This window comes from Mugil cephalus, chromosome 8, assembly GCF_022458985.1.
Source record: "Mugil cephalus isolate CIBA_MC_2020 chromosome 8, CIBA_Mcephalus_1.1, whole genome shotgun sequence".
Classification (NCBI taxonomy): Eukaryota; Metazoa; Chordata; class Actinopteri; order Mugiliformes; family Mugilidae; genus Mugil; species Mugil cephalus.
This window is the reverse complement of record NC_061777.1, coordinates 18,998,391-19,019,136: the sequence shown is the minus strand read 5'-3', so window position 1 is coordinate 19,019,136 and position 20,746 is coordinate 18,998,391. Positions and strand designations below refer to the sequence as shown.

Below are 20,746 nucleotides of genomic sequence, written 5' to 3'. Positions count from 1 at the left end.
ATAAACGCAGAATACGAATACGACTTGTGCAAGAATCGTTACAACGGACTCGTTGTATTAAATGAATCACAGATGACCACTAGGGTTCGCCATAACATTGCGACGGTAATGAACACAGGACGGCAGGCCGGGTTGTTGTTGCTGGGGGAGACAGAAAGAAATCTGTCCAGTAAACTCTAGATGACAGGCAGCAGGGCAGCGCACCAAGACGCCGTTAGTTGAGGACATAATGAACTAGTCTTGTAACCAGCTGGTGTAGTTAGTAAATACCTAACTGGGGACACTGAGGCGATAATGTAGTTTATTGTACTGTTTCGGACTGAGTTTAGAAATAGTTTTGGGCTGCGTTGGCACGAGCGGTTACGGCTAACTTTACGGTAGCTAGCCACCGTTAGCTAGCTAATGTTAAATGGAAATAAGCGAAATTAACCTAGCCAGCTGATGCATACGATCTTTGATGTGGCCCCACAGTTGACGCGCAGTTAAGTAATTTTTACAAGAACAATTGCTGGAAAGTTTAACCCGCCTCGAGAAATGATGGCGTCGATGCAGTCGACAACATATTCAGAAGAGCAGATTTGACTCGGGAGCTGTCAACGTTAGCCTGTTAGCTTTGTTGCTACCATGGCCAAGATAGAAAACGGTCGTCAGTCCGTGGATACCAGGAGTATCAGGACTATTAGCAGCAGCCACATTGACGACGAGAGCTCCCTGGGATCCGACTCGGAGATCAACGGCTTCACCAGCGACAGACAGACCGATAGATATGGATTTATTGGTGGGGCTCAGCAGCACTCGGAGGCGTCGTAAGTTTGTTTCCAAACTTCTCCAGTGATTCATTCTCATTGACTTTCCCTTCGTTGTTGCTCCAACGTACTCTTGGCTAAAAAAAAAATAATACGTGGGTGGTAAATTTGCAGTTAAAGTTGAATGCATGGCAGTAATTTAGAAATGGAGGTTGTGTTGGTGGTTCTTTTCTGGGTGCCTCTAAACAACAGAGCTCCCAACCAGCTGCGTGGCACATTCATTTTTACGGCTCCCTCGTTGTGGCAAATGTCAAAGCAAGATGCATGAAGGTAGAATGTAAACGTGTATATTTCTTCCGTAATCCCATAATATACGGTTTTATAGAGATATAATTTGCCACTCACACTTAATTTGCGCCGGGAGCTAAATTGAGGAGTTTTCACTGTCTGATTAGTTTGAATTAAGTTATTGGAGACAAGATACCGTTTTCTTCCTTTTCTTTTTTACTGTCGGCTTTAAAGCACACATGACAGCACCGAAATAGTGGAAGGAGGGGGTGAAAGCTGCGCCAGGCACCGGCTGGCTGGGAGTTTCCTGTTTTCTGAAGTTTTGGCAGACTAGAAGCCACAGCTCGGGTGCCCCATTACTGGAGGGGCCTCTTTTGGCTCAGTTTTAGTCACAAACCCAGAGTTTAACTTACACTTTTTTTTTTTTTTTTTTTGGCAATGAAGGTAACTTACCCCCCTGTAACGGCTGTGGAAGCTGAAGTCTGAGTGTAACATCTTGCACTGATTGACAACACACAGCTTACACTTTTAATTGAAAGAGGGTTGCCCTAAATTTAAAAATAAATAAATAAAAGAAGTGCTCTTTGAAGACGCGTGAGGCCTACAATTACAGGCTTGTGCCTATGAGATAATTACATACTTGGTAAAGCATCAGACCGGTTCATAATGTAGCTTGGATTTGCTTACGTTTTCCTTTTCCTGCAAGAGTTCTCTCTTTTATTTGGCTTTGAACCTTTTGCAGTTAAATTATATCATAAAGCAGGCAAACCCTGACTGTAGCTCCCTGAGCTAGAACAGGCTGCGTAATTGGCTGGGCAACATGTGCGTTTGCATCTTTTATTGTCACCTCAAAACAAGAACTAGTAGTTGCTATTTTTACTCATTGCGCAATTTACCGACTGCAAACGAGTGATAATAACACATGTAGATCTGATCACGCTTGCGGAACGATGTGGTGCCTTCCTTCTAAGCTTTTCTCTTCTGTGTTGTGCTGTCTCGAAGGAATAACCCCCTAACAACGGCCTTTTTATGCCTGTACCAACTGGAGGTTTCTTTCGGACTTAATTAAAATTCTTAGCCTTTTTTCACCCTGCCCATGCCCTTTTGCAAAAATAAGAAGTGTTAAGGCATTGGTCAGTCTCATCTGGTTTAATCGTGATTAAAAGTGCAAAATTTAAAATGTATGTTTTCCATCTTCTCACCATTGCACCCGCAGAGCTCAGGACGTGCCCCCCGAGGTGCTCAGGCAAAGGGAGGTGAAGTGGCTGGACATGCTTAGCCACTGGGACAAGTGGATGATCAAGAGATTCAATAAGGTCAGCACCAGGGTGTTAACTCAGTGAAACAAAATATCACGTGGCATGTTTTTATGTCTGAAATACTCCTATTATACCTTCGTCTAACAGGGTTCTTGAGCTTAGCTCTATCACATTGTCTCCAGTAAGCAGTTTCTAGCCCTGAGTGCTTTTATATACATGATCAAACAATGTGCATAGTATTGCTTAAGTACTTGATTGCACCAAGAGAAGTGAACACATTGTTTGCAGTTCTACTTGTTTGGCGGGTTCTGCGTGAAGCGCTCTGAGCGATTCACTACAGCGCTGCAGCTTCATCTCATTTCTATGAGTCAGCAGCGAGCAAGACACAACCCATCCCTTCATTGCCCCATGTGACAAATTAATAGTCTCAGATTCAGGGTGGGGCTGTTTTGATTGTCCTATGAGACAACTCTGTAATATAGGTGTGATGAAGAATGATCTGTCTATGTATTTAAACAACACATGTCAACATTAGCAGCAGGGAGTTTCACTTACCGTACCTGTTTCTTATCCCTTATTATGCTACATTGATTGATAGTAGGAGTTCAGCAATAACTGTATTATCCTTCAGGAAGTCTGCCAGCTTCATATCAGAAAAAACAAATACAAAAATGTCTAGAAATGAACACTACTGCAGCGATGGGAGGCATATCTGTACCGAGGTCTTTATATCAGAAGGTTTTCACAAACATTATATATATATATCTATAGTCTTTATATATTAGATCAAACAACCACGTGTCCAGACATTGTTTTTAATGGAGAGTTTGCATGTATGTTATCCCAGTTTAACCTGTAATGTGTTGCTGCTATGAAATAAATTTTAAGTAAATACATTTTAATGATGAGATGGGAGAAAATCTACTGTAACAGACACTTAAATGTGCAGTTTAGAACCACTAAACCACCCCTCCACTCTTCTGTGTCCTACAGAAATAGAGGGACTGTATAAACGCGAGGACACTTTATTTAATTAACCTCTTTGTTTTAGATTTTTTGAGGTAGAAGAATGTTGTATTAATTCTTGTTCATTCTTAACACATCCTCCTAAATGTGAGCTGCCAGTCAGCCTTCAGGACTACATAGTAAATGTGTTTCGCATGAATTCAAGAAAAGGAACCAATACTATGTGGCAGGTCCACTTTCCACTGACTGTACACTGACTAGATTGCTTAACGTCTTTCTTGGATTTCGTTGAGTCATTCCCATTCTAGTTTCCCTGAGGTGATATTTATTAGGTGAAATAATGTTGTTTCGGGTCTCAGGTGAGGCTTCGGTGCCAGAAAGGAATCCCTCCTGCCCTCCGTGGCCGTGCGTGGCTCTACCTGTCAGGGGGGAAGGTGAAGAAAGAGCAAAACCAAGGAAAGTTTCAGGTCAGAGAACTTCCTCTTTCACTTCTTCCTTACAGATTTGCTTTGTGGTGTATTTAGGACTCATTTCTTTTTTAAATTTCATGAAATTGTTACTGAAACCATGGTCACGCATCAGTGGTTGTTTGAGAACCCTGATGTTTATTGCACAGGGCTGGAGCCAGCTCACTTTTAGGTTCAGAACTTGCCTTTCAAATAAGCAGTTTTACACTAATTTAATACAAATCGTTTAATCCAATAAGTATTCATGTTATCACTGAAAGTTTCTGGAAAACAGTTCTGGTAAAAAGATCTCACATGTCCTCTGTGTTTGTATGTCAGGAGCTGGACAACCAGCCAGGTGACCCCAAATGGATCGATGTGATCGAGAAAGACCTCCATCGACAGTTTCCATTTCATGAGATGTTTGTGTCACGGGGAGGGCACGGGTAAGCTGTCTGATGTGATCTGACATTAGACTCTGGGACTCATGTCCATGTCTAGTTTGACATTTAGTTCATCTTAACGTTGTCTCTGTTTGTGTTTTGACTCGGTGCAGGCAGCAGGACCTGTTCCGTGTTCTGAAGGCCTACACGCTCTACAGACCAGAGGAGGGATACTGCCAGGCTCAGGCTCCTATTGCTGCTGTGTTACTTATGCACATGCCTGCTGAGGTACTGCATTCACATTGTATAAACTGTCTTCTCTGATGCAGATGTGCTGTTCAAAAGTTATTTTGGTCTGTAACGTTGGAATTCAGTATAAAACTAGAAACCCCATGTTCCTTTTTCTATTTTATATGACTCACTTGTAATTTGTGACCTTGAAGAAGTCTATTTTTATCCTGAACAGCAAGCACACTGTACACATGATGTCATCTGCAGATAAACCCACGAGCCACTCACCAGAGAGTGAATAATGAATTTACAAGAGTTTATAGTTTCTTAACCCATAATAAGTCACCATAGCATTGCAGCCAGATCTATAAACCCACAGAGTAAGTCTGGGGCGTCATCTGACATCAAAATCCAATGCAAACACAAATTTCACTCATTCACTTTAGCGTTTCCAGCTGTGGTGTGTGCGTTGCCGCAGAACATGTGCACCAGATGGTCAGTTTTCGATGCTTAAAAGTGTTTCTATATGGCTGAATTAAACAAGTGTACAACATTTCCACTGTTGTCCAAGTTTCACGTGAGGAAAGAACAATCCTCTAAAAAAGGACAGTGAGTTTTTCCTTACGTCGTCTGTATTTGTTTCCACAGGATGCATTCTGGGGTCTGGTCCAAATCTGTGAGAAGTATCTTCCTGGCTACTACAGCCCCGGCTTGGTGAGACTGAAACTCCTGAAAGCTTTTATGATGACATCAACAGGTGTTGAAAATGCAAAGAGAGCATAACTCCGTTAGACTTTTTGGTTACAAAAACAATCTTCCACAGTAACTAACCATCTACAATAAACTGGAATGTGTTTTTGTTGTTGTCGTAGCTTTCTGGTGAAACCAGCGGGGCGTTGTCAGTCTTGTCAAACCATAACTTAACATTGGCTGCTTGGTTGCCTCATGGCTAATTAAATGAATAAAGCATTGTGTGTCAATAATTTAACCTCCGGGTATCTGTAATATTATTTTTTTATGAATTTTATATAAATATACAGTTTTATTTTAAGGGATAAACATCACCATGCATATTAGGTTTCAGTTCTGACAATACAGACCGCTAGGGTTTTTATTTTCTCTGTTCATGCTTCCGTACCTGTGTCTTTTTTAGGAAGCTATACAGTTAGACGGAGAGATCCTGTTTGCTCTGCTGCGACGTGTCTGCCCGCTGGCCTACCGGCACCTGGAGAAACATAAGATCGAACCCATCCTCTACATGACCGAATGGTTTATGTGTGCCTTCTCCAGGACTCTGCCCTGGGCGTCCGTGCTGCGTGTCTGGGACATGTTCCTCTGCGACGGTACCAACTGCACACAGTATCGCAGAAACGCGGTACACAAGAACACTCACGCACTGAAACCTTCACACTTGTTTCTTCTTCCTCCTTCAGGAGTGAAGATAATCTTTCGTGTGGGGTTGGTCCTGCTGAAATGCATGCTGGGGACCCGTGAGAAGCTGAAGGCCTGTCAGGGCCAGTATGAGACCATGGAGCTCCTCAAGGCCATAGAGCCTCGATACATGCAAGAGGGCTTCCTCGTCCGAGACGTGAGTGCAAAGGATAAACGTGGTGTACTGAGAAACTATTAAGTCATTGTCCAGATGTCTTGTCATTAACTATTTACTTTGCAGAAAGGTTCATAGAAAAGTACATTGTTGATTTTGACCTTTTATTTCCACTAACTTTGTAAAATACACCTAGAGTTGAATTTGGTCTGTATCCAAAAGCTGAATCTATATTGGGTTCAGTTTTTGATGAGACACATGGGTAAAAATCATGGCCCAAAACCTTAGATGTAGTTGATTTTTCTTCATGTTCATCTTTTTTAGGAGTGATTATAACTCACTTCTCATCTCTTGGCTTGTCGTGCTTGATCTATAACATACACTCTAGAGAGAGAATGTGATGTATGGGAGACGGTAGTTTCCATATTTTTACAACAGGAATAGTATTTCAAATGGCATGCTACATTGTGCTAAAGCAGATACCAGACAGGGAGCTGCAGTCACAAGCCTGAGAGCAGAGAGAGTGAATTAAAGTGATTAACCGATATCTTGAGCAGAGTGCTGGTTGTTCAGTGTCTGGTTCCTGCGCTGAGCTTTGTGTGAGTCTCTGTCTGCCATAACAATACTCCCTCTTATATGCAGGGCTGGCTTCACTGTGAGTGACCACAGCACTCTAAGACCCTTTGGCATTTACTGACAAAGTTCACATTTCTAGCACAGTGGCCGAACACGCAAGAAACGTACAGTATTTTCCAGCCACAGCGGCCCTGTTCTCGGTGCCTTTTGTGCGAGTCCGGTTGTGACCCGGTGACGTGTCTTTTCCCAATCCAGATTCTCGAGGTGCCAGTGACGGCGCGAGACGTGGAAAGAGAGCATCACACCCAGCTGAAGCGCTGGAAGAAGAAGCACGGAGAGCTGAATTTCAAGTCGCCCCCGAGGATGCACGGTGCTCAGCTCATCATGCGGGCTGAGCCACCGAGACACCAGGACCTGCTGCAGAACCCCACTATCATACTCGAGGGGCCTCCGTCTGCGCTGCAGCTGAAGAAGGGCAAGGAGGAGAGGATGAGTAAGAAGAAGAAGAAGGAGAGTATGAAAAAATCTCAGCCCGTCGTGGAGATCCCTAATCCGTACCCTAATCCCTACCCTATCCCGAGTGACCCTCCTCCTCCGCCCTCCGACCCACCCGCCCCACCTCCCGTCATGATTCCAGATGCTGTGCCACAAAACAACACGGACTCACCTCCCCAACAGAAAGCACCTCCAACAGACGTTGGTCCCGCCAAAGAATCTGCTCTTCAGCGATCCACACAAAGCCTTAGCAGCACAGAGCAGGATACATACCTGTAGCTCTGCAGCACTGTCTCTCTGTTTGTATGTGTGTGGACAAAGCACCAGCACCCTCCATTCAAAAACCAGCCATCAGTGCCAAAGTTTCTGACTGGCCAGCATTACTATTATTCTACTAAGGGACTATTTTGTATTCATCCTAAACCCAATTTTGCCTATGATATTATTAGCATACACTAAAGCGTCATTGCTAAGTGTAGAACTACTTTGATGCTTTTGCCGTTTGTCAACTTGAAGCTGCTGTTGCCTCCTCTTGATGCTTGATGCTGTTATTCAGACCGTAAGGCTTAGTATTCTTTATGAAAGGGAGACAAGTTACTGAGATACTGGGAGTAAAGTGCTGAAAGGTCTAAGTGGGACGTAAAGAATAATAAGGTGCCATTGCTTATGCGAATTTGTACGCGTTTCAAATTCAACACTAGATTTCACTGGTAATACTGTGCAGCGCAAGATGCAAATTGTTATAAAGTTACGTTTCAAGTCATTGTAGTTCAATATGGAGTTTGGTCACTAGAGGGCAGCCTCGTAGTTCCAGCTGTGCTTCCTGTTACATTACTGTTAGTAAGCCTGGACACAGGAGAGGTTATTCTAAGCCTCACTTTTCTTTGCATCATGTTTTATAATCCTAATTTTGAATCAGCTTCTCAAATTATTTAGAGGGCAATTACATTTGATCAGTTGATTTGTGGTATGTATGTGTGTGTTTATGCCCTGCTAGTGCACAGATGGTCACTTTTTTTCAGAGTCGGTTGAGCTGCTGCGGTTCAGCTCGGTATTAACTCCTCACTGTGCCAGGCGCTTCCAGCCACTTTGGAGCAGCAGTAATTCATGTTACTCGGGCAGCAGAGAGGAGAACACTGGACATTCCTCACTGTATGACACATTCCTGCCTTCTTAAAAGCTCGTCAATTTAAACGCTGTCTCTTGCCAAATGCTAATAAGCATGATGCACGTATTCGTGCATGTGTTTCCCCGTCGGCCCTTGGACACTGAGCGATCGCAGATCACCTAATGGTGCTGACCTTCCTCTCGGCACTGCTCAAGTCGGAGCCACTGAGATGTCGTGTCTATTTTTGTATGATATTTTGCTAGAATTTCCAAAGCAAACCAAGACTGTTCAGAGACCATCTACGACCTGTTACCTGTGACCAAGCTTATCCTGTGCACACGGTCAGGAGGGGATCATGGGATTTCAAGATCTACTGGGATATTTTTCTTGAGAGAACCTGCCTCATTTTTTTTGGGAAATACGGAGATTTACATTTGCTATGAAGCTATTTTCCCCCCCTAAAACGTGACAATCCTTTTATATGTCTTAATCTTTTTCTAACTTGCGTAACAGTCGCAAAGGGAGTTTTGACAAACACGAGCACACATATGAAATGTGTTTGTGTGTATAATTCTGCATGTGTAGGTCAGTTATAAACAGCAGTGGGGATTAAAAGGATGACGTTTAGCAAGCAGCCACTCACCTGTACTCTGTAGTTTTAAGTCGCTTGTATCACATTTCACTCATGTTACATTTTAATTTAATGCTCTGTGTAGATATATTTCATGTAAAAAATAACTGTTTTGTAATTTGAAATCTGTTTCTCAACGTTTATTGCTATATTTTATTGAGCAGTTACAGAAATGGCAAAAGCTGTCTGGGACCAGTCCACTTTAGGTCAATATTTGTAACACTAGGAGAAAAAGGTTAATCTGAGAAGACTGATGGGTATTATTTTTCGCCATTTACACTAGCCTTCTGAAAGAGATAGTTGACAACCACGGGGCATGAGTTTAATGTTAAATTTAGCGTAAAGCCAACTTAAAGCATTTCTGTTGCATTGTATAACAAGAGTCTTTGGACATGTTAAGCTTTCTACCTGTGCAGTGTCTTGTGTTCACCAGCAGATGGGGCACCACAGTCATCGCTTCGAAACGAGGCAGTGTTTCACAATGTGTGACAAAACAAGATGTCTTCATTACTGTACACGTTTATTAATGTTGCAGCACATGTAACACGGATCAGCAGTTACCTTAACTACATTTTTCCATAACATGTTGAAGCGCGCCACAGCTAATGGTGACGTGACATCTCTACTTTTGAATAAAGATGTACAAATACATGTGACCATTTTTGCCCACTATTTATTTTTCCGTAAATTTGTCCAGAGCCATAACCTAAAGTGGTTTACTTCTTATTTCTGAGTCCAGAGAATGTATTGATATCAGTACTTTATATCGGTGATCTTCCTACTAACATATAACCAGCTAATAGTTTAGCTTAGAACACTAATCTAAAAAGCGCCACAAAGTGGCATTTAGAAATAAAAGCTCTAGATTTTCCATTTAGCTGCATATTAATTTTAATAAGCTGTTAGTAAGAAATGCATTATGGTCAATATTCTCATAAATTACCTGCATGTAGACAATGTACAAACAAATTTCAAAGTAAGCTCACTTTCTTTACTAAAGAATAAAACTATTTTGATGATAATGAAATTATCATTTGTTCCCCTCTGGTAGTAATAGTTGCCTTTTACTAAATACAATGTGTATACAAATATATCTGGCTTAAAAAAAAAATACACTATCAAGAAATCAGACAGCATGTCTAACAACACGGTGGGGTGGACTAAAGGGTTTTAATGGATGGACTTCATCTTATATTATACAATTATAAACATGTTCTTAGGAAACTGTCAGTCAACTTTTAAATAAAAATTCCCTTTGCATCCTGCCACTCACTTTTTAGGATTAGACTGAATGTCCGGACACATAAAACACATTGGGTTTTTTTCTTGTGTTGTTCATTTGTTTTTTATTAGTTCAATTTGGGGTGGAATAACTCCACCACTAGCTAATGTCTACGTTGCATTGTTCTCAGTGTGTTGGTCTAAGAGCGGAAGATTAGTTAATTTTCATTATCACTGATACTATAATGGGAGAACTGTGTAACGGTTTCATTCTGCATCATGTCAAATACATCATCTAAGACAGGACGACATGGTGCAAGGTCTTATCAAATGGGAGTCCATGGTCTGGTGTCTGTATGTCTGGGCATCCCAGAAATGAAGGGAAGATTGTAAAGCTGCTGTAGGAGTGTTTCTACGACATATTTGACCTTTCTCCTTTAAGGCTTTTTCTTCAGCTTGAACCCCTAACCCTTCCCAAAGAGGCCATTCCCACTCCCTCTCCTCGTTTGGACTAATAACGGGTTGCTATTCTTTTCTTAATTCACTATTTGAGCTGCCTAATGCCTCTTGTCTCCACCTTGAGGTGTGGGATATTTGAGGTTTTTGCCTCAGGCTTTACAGAGTTCACTGCAAACTGCTGACTTGATGACCCCTCTAAGCCCACTAACTGATTTCTAATCGTCCAGCAAGGTGTGAGCTGCAGCTGTTGACCTCTGGTCGTCAAGGGTTCAGTGCGGCGATGAACAGAAGGCGGCAAGTTACACGTCATTTGGAAATTGTCACAGTGGTAGTTGCTACTTAATCTGCTGTATTCTGTGTCGACATGAGTATTGTCTATCTGCCTTGAAGGGGAACCCCGTCAATAGCTATTAATCATACTTATAAAGTGTGTCCACCAGGGCCATTACAGGCCATTATGAGATCTGATGTTTGCGCACACGAGGCACGGCAACAGTTAATGGTCTAGGTCCCTGAGGAATGCATGCACCGTCACGCTTTCCCTCTTTGCATCGGACACCTGGCCCTCTTTCAGTGCCACCGTGCCATTTACATCTCAAAGGGGGGTGACCAAGAAGGCTCCCTCTGTGCTCTCTTCCTTACTCCAGAAATGATCTGATTTATCTCTCCATCAACGGAAATATATGCCTTTAGACGGCCATCCCGCCTCTCTCATCCCCAGCTAACAGAGACGGGAGAGGGAGCAGTAAAAAGAGAGACTTGTGATCCTCCGTGTGATCCCAGACCCAACGGACCCCTGTCACAGTGCTTGATTCATGTGATGCGGGTGACTTTCTCCCAGGCTCAGTGTGTTGAGGCACTGGGCGGCGGCAGTGGTGGTGGTGGTGGTGGTGGTAGTGGGGCATAACGTAAAGCAAAGGCGCCTGTGTTCCTGAGGTATCCGATTCCCACGTTTGATGGAGCATGACAGGTTGACTCAGGTCAAATTAAAAGGCCGCAGTAACAAATACGAGGGCAGACACCGTGATCGTCCGTGCAGGTGAACTTTCCGTGGCAGAGGGAATAAAACATTATTTATTGCGCCTAGGGAAAACATTAGTCTTCGTGCAGGAGGCACTAAGAAGAGGGATCCGTGTGTTGGGTTCCAGGGCGCATAATTGAATCATGGCTGTGTTGTTCTTTCTGTGTGGACCTCTTATGTTCATCTGCCAGAGGAAAAGCCCTCACTTTTATCTTCCTCCCTTAACATTATGGACGACTTGGCACTTGTCCACATCCAGACCAAATTACCTGTGTCTACTTTTTCTTTTTAATATAGTGTAGTTTGAATACTGGTTGCCTGGGCGTGTAGGTCTCGTCTGGATGAAAACATAACAGCTCCCACATAAATGTTTTCAATCGTTTGGCCCCTGTGAGCTATTGTAAATCATCCCAAAAGGAGGCCGCTGCTGAATAATGTTATAAATACCTGTTAATGTTTTTTAGTCTGGAGCGGGGCCTGCAGTCTCAACTATCCTGTAACATAGGCTAGAGTTTGCCTGTGTTGGAAGTGCAGTTTTGGCACCAGTGCTGTTTCCATTGTATAAGCGTACTTCTATTTAGGGTGTCCAAATGGCTACAGACATGGATGATACTTAGCGGGTAAATTTAACATGGAATAACACCCAAAAATTCTCATGAGTGCATTTAGCAAAGTGCTTTAAATGTCATCACAGCTCTCGTTCGAGCTACTCCCTGTGGACGCGCCGCACCGCATTAGGGACTGTATGAAAATTACTGGGTTGAGGAGGGGGGGTGCTGAACTGAAAAGACCCTCGAGGTGAGTAACATTGGATTGGAAACAGCCATGAGAAAAAAACACTCAACCCTACATACATACTTTGAATACATTGAAACAATTGCGATGTTTCTGAGAAAATATCTGATCTCTTTTGTTACAAAAAAAAACAATAGATGCACTGATAGCCTTCGCTTCACCTCTTACACAAAACAGAAATGACACAGCATCACCGTCCAACTATTTCGCACAGATTTTTAAAAAGTTAGTCATTCAGCTCAGCCTTCAGTTCACATAGAGCGACCGACTTGTCTCTGTCAGTAAGATTCAGCCACGAGACTGAACGGTGCAAAGCTAAGTGAGGCATAGTAATTGTATCTGCTAATCACCTGCCTGCTGCTACGCCCAAGGGATACTTCAGCCCCAAACGATGGGTGTGTGTGGGGGTTACGTGGGGGTAAGTGCTGCACACCTGTGCGGCTGTCATACTCCTTGAGGAGTTTCAGGCGTTTCGCTTAATCTCCGCCTGTTTGTCCCCCCACCCCTGTGCTGCGCCCATCCTCCTGACCTCTTAACCCTTTACATCCCCTGGCTCAGTGGAGCCAGAGGCCTGCGCAATTATGACTGTGAAGTCTTGTCAAGTAAATGAAGCATAACCAGCAGCCCACAGTTTTCCTGACACTCCCGAAAGTCTGTTGACTAGAATCCCTGCTGGTGGTAATTAAACCTGTCACAGTAGTTTCTTCACATACTTGTGTCCTGATTGAGCTATATTTCTGTTTGGCTTGGCACAAATGCCCCTCTTAATGAGGACGATGAAACAACCCGAAAGTTAATGGTCCCCTTCTCACATCTGGCTCCCCCTTATACCCTATGTCTCCGCTAGCTCCCGTCCTCCGCTTTTTGGGTGGCGCTGATAATCAGCAATTACCTAAGCCAGGTAGAGAATTAGCCGTTAAATGGCTCTCTCTGGGAGTTTGTTTACTTGTGTGTGTGCCTGCGGAGGCTCCTGGCGGCGGGGTGATGAGTTACAGACACAGATGGTGGGCATCAGCAGGCCGGCTGGGGGCAGATTAACAACCTACCAATGTCTGAGCAGCTCCGTCCCAGCCCGCTCCCACTCCCACTGAGCCCCAGAGGAGTGCCTGTCTGTAACTCTACTCGCTTTGGAAAGCCTCATGTGTTGATGGAGGCCGACCACGGGCTTATCTCTTCTCAGTCCTCCACCAGCGGGCCTAGAAGGCTCCCACCAAGACGGGGCGGGGGTGTCTGCTGGAGATGTGTGCGTGAAGATCCTTGTTTTGGAAAAAAGAATACCACGGATTTCGTCATTAGAAGAAACCTAACACCACTAAACAGAGCCTTATCTAAATGAGTGCTTGTTTACAGCCTAGCATGAGTCCTCCATTTTTAATTTTTTTTTTGTGCTCATGTGTGCGATGGCGGCTGCCACATGTGCCACCTCCGCGCGGATGTGTTGGTAATCCCCTCCTAAAAAAATGTCTACAGTGTTGATTTTGCCATTACACTGTATTCACATTGCACTGGACAGGAAACACTGTTCAAACGGCTCAGGTCAAAGGTCAGCCAGATGTAGAGTAGAGGGTGCAGGAGTGGGCGGGCTGTAGGTTAGTGTTCAGGGGCCTGTTTATTTTATAAACAGTGGGAGCAGATTAGTATTGGAGCCAGGCTCTCTCGGCCATATGGGGAGGATGTCCTCTGAGTTGGGAGACTGTTAACAAACCATTGTGTCGGTAGCTGGAGACACACGGTCACTGGCATCATTTCTGGTCACCACTAATGACGAGATGACGTTGCCGCCAATACACAATATGCGCAAATCCAGGGAAGTCTGCACCACTTCCATTCTGCTGGGCATAATAGAGCATTGAATGATTGTGTTAGCTGCGCCTTACAAGTCTTAAGTCATTAGCGACGGTGGCACACGCACGCCCTTGTCGCCGCTTCGCCGGGAGGTAAAAACAGGAAATGGATGGACCCCCCTCAACCCCAGCGCCAGTCTGATGAATCCTGCTTGAAGATGTTTGTGTGTGGCTCATCTCCTGAAGACTTGCAGCCCCTTCCTGCCATTGTTTGGAGTTTTTTGTGAGACACGGTAGCAGTAAAGGCTCTTTGATGACCCATACTGTCAACTCTCGGCTGGACTGATGGTTCTCCATCGACACTTAAGGATTTAAAACAAACACGCTGCTGTTTGATGGTTTAAAGGTTCTCTGCCAAAGCACTTCACCATACCATGGCTACACATATGCATACTGTTAGACGGATGCTGCAAGTGAAACATATCTTCACCCGCATACAGCATCAAAACTTTTTATTTAATCCTATATTTAAACGCGTCGTCCCATTGATACAAGCATCTCTTTCACAAGATAGACCAGCGCTTAGGAAACAGGAACAGAAAAAAATGTCTTATAAATCACACACAAATATTAAATAATGCAATTACAAGGAGAAATGCAGAGATTGTAGTTCCAGTGTTGCAGTAATGTCTTTATGCAGCACTTTTTCATATAAGATGCAAATTGATTGAGAACCTTATCACCTATGATAAAGCACAGTGCACTTTGATGCACAGAGTCAAAAGGCTTTTTCACTTTTATTTGTGTTTTAAGTTGTGTACATGTTTGCTGCTCTCTTAACCTTAAAGTCTCTTGACTCTGGGCACGAGACAGATGCACACATGTACACAACTTAAAATGCAAATAAAAGTGAGAAAAAAAAGTAGAATTTCATCTCACGGTTCAGATGATTTATCACTCACCAGCTCCTGTATCTTCTTCTTCTTCTTCTTGGCTGGCAGATGGACTCTTCCAGACAGAGACGCTGTTAGTGGATAACTTAATAATTAAAACCGTGCCAGGACACTGCAGCGCTGCAGACAGGCTCTGCTGCTGGGAAAAAGAGCTGAGATGAATGTGTGTGTGTCATACAAAAAAAAAAAAAACTCCTCGCAGATGGTTTTAAATCAGTAACGTTTAATGTCTGGCGTGGCACCACAGTCCTGTCAGATATGGTCAGATGTTACAAAGTATAATAAATGGCAAGGGATTGAAGTACGTACTGTAACTAACGCACATGTTAATAATGTTTCCATTCTATTCTCTAGTGGTAGAGTAGTGGCAAATTTATTTTTAACTATAAAATGTCCTAACATTTAGCCTACATGGCACTGTTGCAATTAAAAGGAAATTTAGATTAAGGGTTGTGTACTTCAAATCCTAATCTCAGACTCTATCTGTATTCTTAATCGGGCCCAAAACTCCTGTATAAAAACTGTTCGTCCAACTTTATGTAAGTGTGACAACATCTCCTCCAGTTTGTTAACCTGGGTTTATAGTCATTTATAATAATTTATAATTATGAATATTTATATGATTGGAAGTAGCCAAAGTCTCTTTTCTTGCAATAAGTGAGAGATGAGGCAAGTCATTGCTACTAGACTTGATCATTTAAAGTCTAACTACCATTACACCGGAACAATAGTACCTTTGTTTTTACGCATGCTCATTTGAACCCTTTTCATGGAAATCTATAAGCATGGACAGATGCTATACGTCAGAAGTGTTGTAATATTTTTGGATCCTCACCTCCATCCTAAATCAGACACCAAACTGAAGCCAACACGTGCTTTCGACTCGTGTCTTATGTAGACCAGATGAGGGGAAACCTGAGCATCACAGAGCAGGAGCAATAAACCTGACCAGCAATTTTGATGTTTAGCAGCACAGACGGAGCCCCTCCAAAAGAACTGGCCCCGGAGTCCAGTGCTGTGAGGAAGACCGGCGTGCAGCACTTGAGTAGTTTAGATGTGTGGACGGAGGAACACAAAGCAGGTTTGTTTCCCATTGAAAGAGCTTTTCTGTTATTTACAATGAGCTGCGGGGATGAAACGGCAGCTCGTGTGTCAGCACAGACGGTGTTGTGTCTTCAGAGCTGAGTGGACAAAGCCCCTTCCTCTCCTGGCTGGGCTGAGACCTGTTAACACTGCTGTTATAGACCGCAGGTTCCAGTTTTAGCCCTGGGCCGGATCTGGTCTCAATATATTGTTAGTTTAAACTGTATTAAGACTCACAAGGACTTAATGTTGATTAGATCAGTAATGCCAACCCCTTCCCTCAGCGAATACAGACATTAATGCTCCAGGCCCAAACATTCAAACTGCTGAATAAATGAAACATTCTTCTAAAGTCATACTAAATGCAGTACGGGTTTCTTTGTGCAGCACAACAATGTCAGCCTAGATGATGGTTTAGAGAAGGATAGGGCTAAAAAAATAAATAAAAGAAGTAACAGCATCTCAAAGAAGTCAGTCCAGGTTGGTTTGATGACACATGTAGTTATTGGTGGTAACAGCAAATGCAGCATAACAACATCTTTATTGCATAAATCATTCCAAGGGCAGGGAGTTTGCAGCCTGCTGTCTGCAGCTCTTCATCTAGCAGCTCACTGCAGCTGTTAATTTTTGCTCCATTAACCCCTAGAATATTTGAAGTTGATCCTCTGTCAGAAAACATCCGTACCACTTTGAATCTGCTGGTAATACTTCACAAATGTCAACTGTAGTTTGCCACTTAAATGTTTTTATTTTGAAACTGCAGCAGTCTGTTCGGTTGGCCAAACTCACCCTTTAAACAGATTACATTTACAGTAACTTTTTTTTTGGCAATGATAAGGTAAATGTATCTTTGATTTATAATGTTTGAGACTGGCACTTTAACATAGTTCAAAAGAAAAAGAGCAGAACATTTATAAGTTAATGATGATGATTATTATTTAATTAGGGAACTTTTGTTTAGTCACAATGACTGATTCCCCTTTGATACTGTAATTACTGACTTGAAGTGGTGTACTCTGTTTTAATTTAAATTTAATGCACTGCATTCATGACTTTCAACCTTTACTGTAATGAAAATAATCCACCTCCTGGGATGAAATAACTTTGGTGTAACTGGAGTCAATGAAGCCACAGAAGAGCACATCTGGAGTTTGAGCTTCAGCTCGGGGTATGTTCATGCATTAATATGAACTCATTATCCCATTTCATAAATCTTGTCGTGGTCATGATTGCATGTGTGTGCTGTTGTCACCTAAACTCAATCACAGACTTGCATCTGCTCTGACTCTCAGATGATGATATATGAAGAAACATGATTTATGCAGATGAGACGAAAGCGCTAATGCTAAAGTCACCGAGGAACACATGAACAGATGAGCGAGCCAGAGATGCTTAATTGAGTTTGCCCTTTCCATTTAAGTGAGGTTATAAGGCGCACTAACAAGTAGATACAGTGAGGTGCTTTTTTTTTTTCAGTCTGGATGGGGTCAAATGTGACTCCAATTTCTCAGCCTACCAAGTGCTCAATTTGTGCTATCTGATGCTTTTGAATGAATTGCAAGGTAATATGAGGAGAATGGCCTTGGAGGAAGCTGGATGTATGAGGGAGCGGGCCCCTGAGAATGAGGAGTTATACCGGGATGGCGTGCGGGCCGCGCTGGCCGTGGAGATTAGAGAGCGAGCAGGCGCTGCCAGTGATAATAGCAGGAAAGATAATAAAAGAGAAGGTAGTTCCTGTGAGTTCCCTCAGGAAAAAAAAAAAAAGCTTGTCCATCCACCACTACACGGTAGGTTTAATATGACCTACAAGACCGCCTCAAACTGATCTGCTATAGAATTACAAATCAAATGCATATTTACTGATCCTTCGTCTTTTCTGCAAGACTCACAGACCGAACGAGACACACAACTGCCGCATATCACGCACATGTTGCGGAAATCTCTCTGCAGTCATTTCGCATCGATGTGTCTTCGTTCTGCCTCTCTTTTCCCACAGTTTGTGCTCCCATTGTTTTGGTTGTGTGGTGTTGTCATCTAACAACACCACACAGTTTGTAGTGGTCAATTCAGGCACTCATTTTGTGTCTATTTGTCTTAAATTAGCCTTACTTTATTCAGTTGTGGGTGTTTTTTTGTATCTCTTCATAGTAATTTTACATTTTTGTGGTTCTTCTGTGTTTTTCGTGTGTTTATTTTAGAACTCCTTTTCACGGTTCTTGTTTTGTGTTTTTCCTTTTATTAATCATCTGCTTGAGGCGTACCGTAAATGCAGGCGGCCATGCACACTCAATATCCTGTTGTGTTCGGTGTCTTTTCACCTCACTTAAGTCAAACAATGGTCTCGGACACATGGTACTGTCCCTCTCACGGCGCCATTGTCCTAACACTTGGCTCCCTTCTCTGAAGATGAACTCAGTGTGTGACTCAGCGTCGACCCCTCCAGATGCCACAGGTGCTCTCAATTTAATCACAAATTAGGTGCTCGATCACGTTACCCCTCACTTCTGTGAACCTTCATCTGCGAAAAGAGAGCGTAATGTTTAAAGCTTTTGCATCAAACGTGCTGAGGAGAACTTTGTTTGGCTTTGCCGTGCTTCCAAGCTGTTGGTTCCAGTTGAAAGACCCGAGGCATGCCCCAGCTGACTTTTAATCATACTCACTCAGGCACCGGCTCGGTCATGAAGCAGTAGGTCTGTAATTAGATGACAATGAGCCCCTCTCTGGTGCCCATATTGATGGCTGCTGGTTGGCCACAGAATTATTGATCAAAGACACAGGCGCAGGAAGGGTAGGGGGAGCAACAGGCCTTGTATAGACGTTTGGTTGTGTGAACAACAGGTGACATACATCTAGCAGGCACATGAACTAACAGTGGCCTGCTGTGAATAATTACATGTTAGAAAGAAATTTGCCACACAAGAGAGGCTGTGCTGGATGAAAGACGTCTGATGGCGAAGGTGCTTCGAGATGAGATGAAGCACAAGTGGTCATTATTACCCGGTTCTGATGGAACTGATGGTACGCCGCCACAACTAAAAGCAAGCTGTTAATAATAAACACTATACTCTGAACTGACCATTCGCCAAGCTCCTTAATTTCTCACAGATGTCAGCAAAGGCAGGCTACTTAAATCTACACCAGTTTGGAAAGACAAGACAAACAGGTCAGTGCACAATTTAGAATAAAAAGCAATTAGATTTAGCTGTGTGCTATCTGATACTTGAAGGGATTTACTAAATTGGACACCATGGAGTATCCTCTGACTATGGTAAACCCCACTTAGAGTCACATCAACATGAACTCTGACCTGTTAAGCAAAATCACTTCAGTTACCTCTGGTTCTATGCACAGACTTATATGTGTGGAATACAGTAGCACCTTCAAGCATGAATGATCCATTGTTGGGTGGATGGATCCATGTGCCTGCTGCAGCACACGTGGCTCAGTGCTTTGTAACAAGGCCTGGACCCAGATGGCGAGGTGGAGTTAGTCCAGCTGGGGCTCCATCTCTCTCCTCCGCTGGCCTGCAGGCTTCAGATATCACTCTGACGCCATGGGAGAGGCTGCTGTCGTCAGAGGAGAAGGCCTTCCTCACCACTGAGCAGATGTGAGGATGTCACAAAGTGCAGACAGTGGGGGAGAAGAAGAAGCATGTATGGGTTTGGGGCTTATATAACTTTATCTTTTTGATAGGAATAAGTGGAAGGAACCGCATAAGTAATGGGGTAGGAGAGAGGAGAAGACATGCAGCCAGCTGGCATCAAACCAGCGCCAGCTATCGGGTTGCCGCCAAAAGTATAAAACTTTCTGTTTATCTCTAAATAACTCTGTTACAGCTGGCCATGAATAAAACGTTCCACATGTATCATACGTGCTGATACCATGTCTGGCTGGCGTCACTTCAGATAAGAGGCGAGCTTTCTTTGCTGAAAGCATAATTAATGACTGGTAGTCGAGGATCCAGGGGCCCCTCAGGAAGTCATATTAACAGGGAATCCACTTGGTGTGACGACAGGAGCCGTCTGACCAGCCTGTACAGTCTTCACACTGTTGAATACCGTACTGTATTCTGCTGATTAGAACCCAGTTTGGTGCTTAAATTTACAGTTTTACATTACAGTAGCCTCCTGTGGACAGGATTTCCTCGCGGTGCACACTCGCAACACAGAAGTGAGAAAACACTAGTGACGTTTCTCAAGTTCCAGGAAAAGACAGCAAGAGTGTTCTTATTCACATCATGACTCATTTGCTGTTTTCATTATTATTATTAACGGACTAATAATTTTCTGCAAAGAGGAAATGTTTTTCCTGAGACTCGTAACACAGAGACAGAGTCTAGTGTGGCAGTCTTTTGAAGTGTTCCTCCTTCTACTACCCTCTCTGCGGGACATTAAAAACCATACACTGAACCCCCTCTTATACCTATACCTCAGCTTGCTTTTCATGTTGATGCAATTATCTCCCTCTATTTCCCCTACTTTGTAAAATACTCGACGTTGTTGACGTTCAGTCTGCGCTCCTCGGGCCTGTGGATAAAAGCCAGTGGTTAAAAGCGGTGGTGGTTTCCTTTTCTTCTTTTATGTGGCAAAACTGTGGGCTTAGGACACCCCAACCCTGGCTTGAGTGCACAGGGACCATTACTCAGGCATTATGCTGTGAGTTTCGCTCATGACCTCCATCACCCTATCAATGCCCACTCACATGCATGTGATTTACACTTCCTCTCCTCACCTTCCTCTCATCCTTAAGATATTG

General features: G+C 43.3%; 1 protein-coding gene and 1 long non-coding RNA gene across 2 annotated transcripts; one reads left to right on the top strand and one right to left on the bottom strand.

Annotated features, from left to right (window-relative positions):
• The first annotated feature begins 113 nt into the window (after window positions 1–113).
• LOC125011767 (TBC1 domain family member 10A-like) lies at window positions 114–9,331 on the top strand. Its single transcript, XM_047591085.1, has 9 exons — window positions 114–806; window positions 2,251–2,350; window positions 3,619–3,726; window positions 4,045–4,151; window positions 4,262–4,376; window positions 4,968–5,033; window positions 5,473–5,662; window positions 5,753–5,907; window positions 6,697–9,331. Exons 1-9 carry the CDS (start codon window positions 625–627, stop codon window positions 7,213–7,215), a joined length of 1,542 nt encoding a protein of 513 aa, XP_047447041.1. The 5' UTR covers window positions 114–624; the 3' UTR covers window positions 7,216–9,331.
• On the bottom strand, window positions 8,525–20,459 carry LOC125011768. Its single transcript, XR_007113223.1, has 2 exons — window positions 18,652–20,459; window positions 8,525–18,509 (listed from the first exon to the last, which is right to left on the bottom strand). It is a non-coding gene; the product is annotated as an uncharacterized LOC125011768 (long non-coding RNA).
• Between the last annotated feature and the right edge of the window lie 287 nt (window positions 20,460–20,746).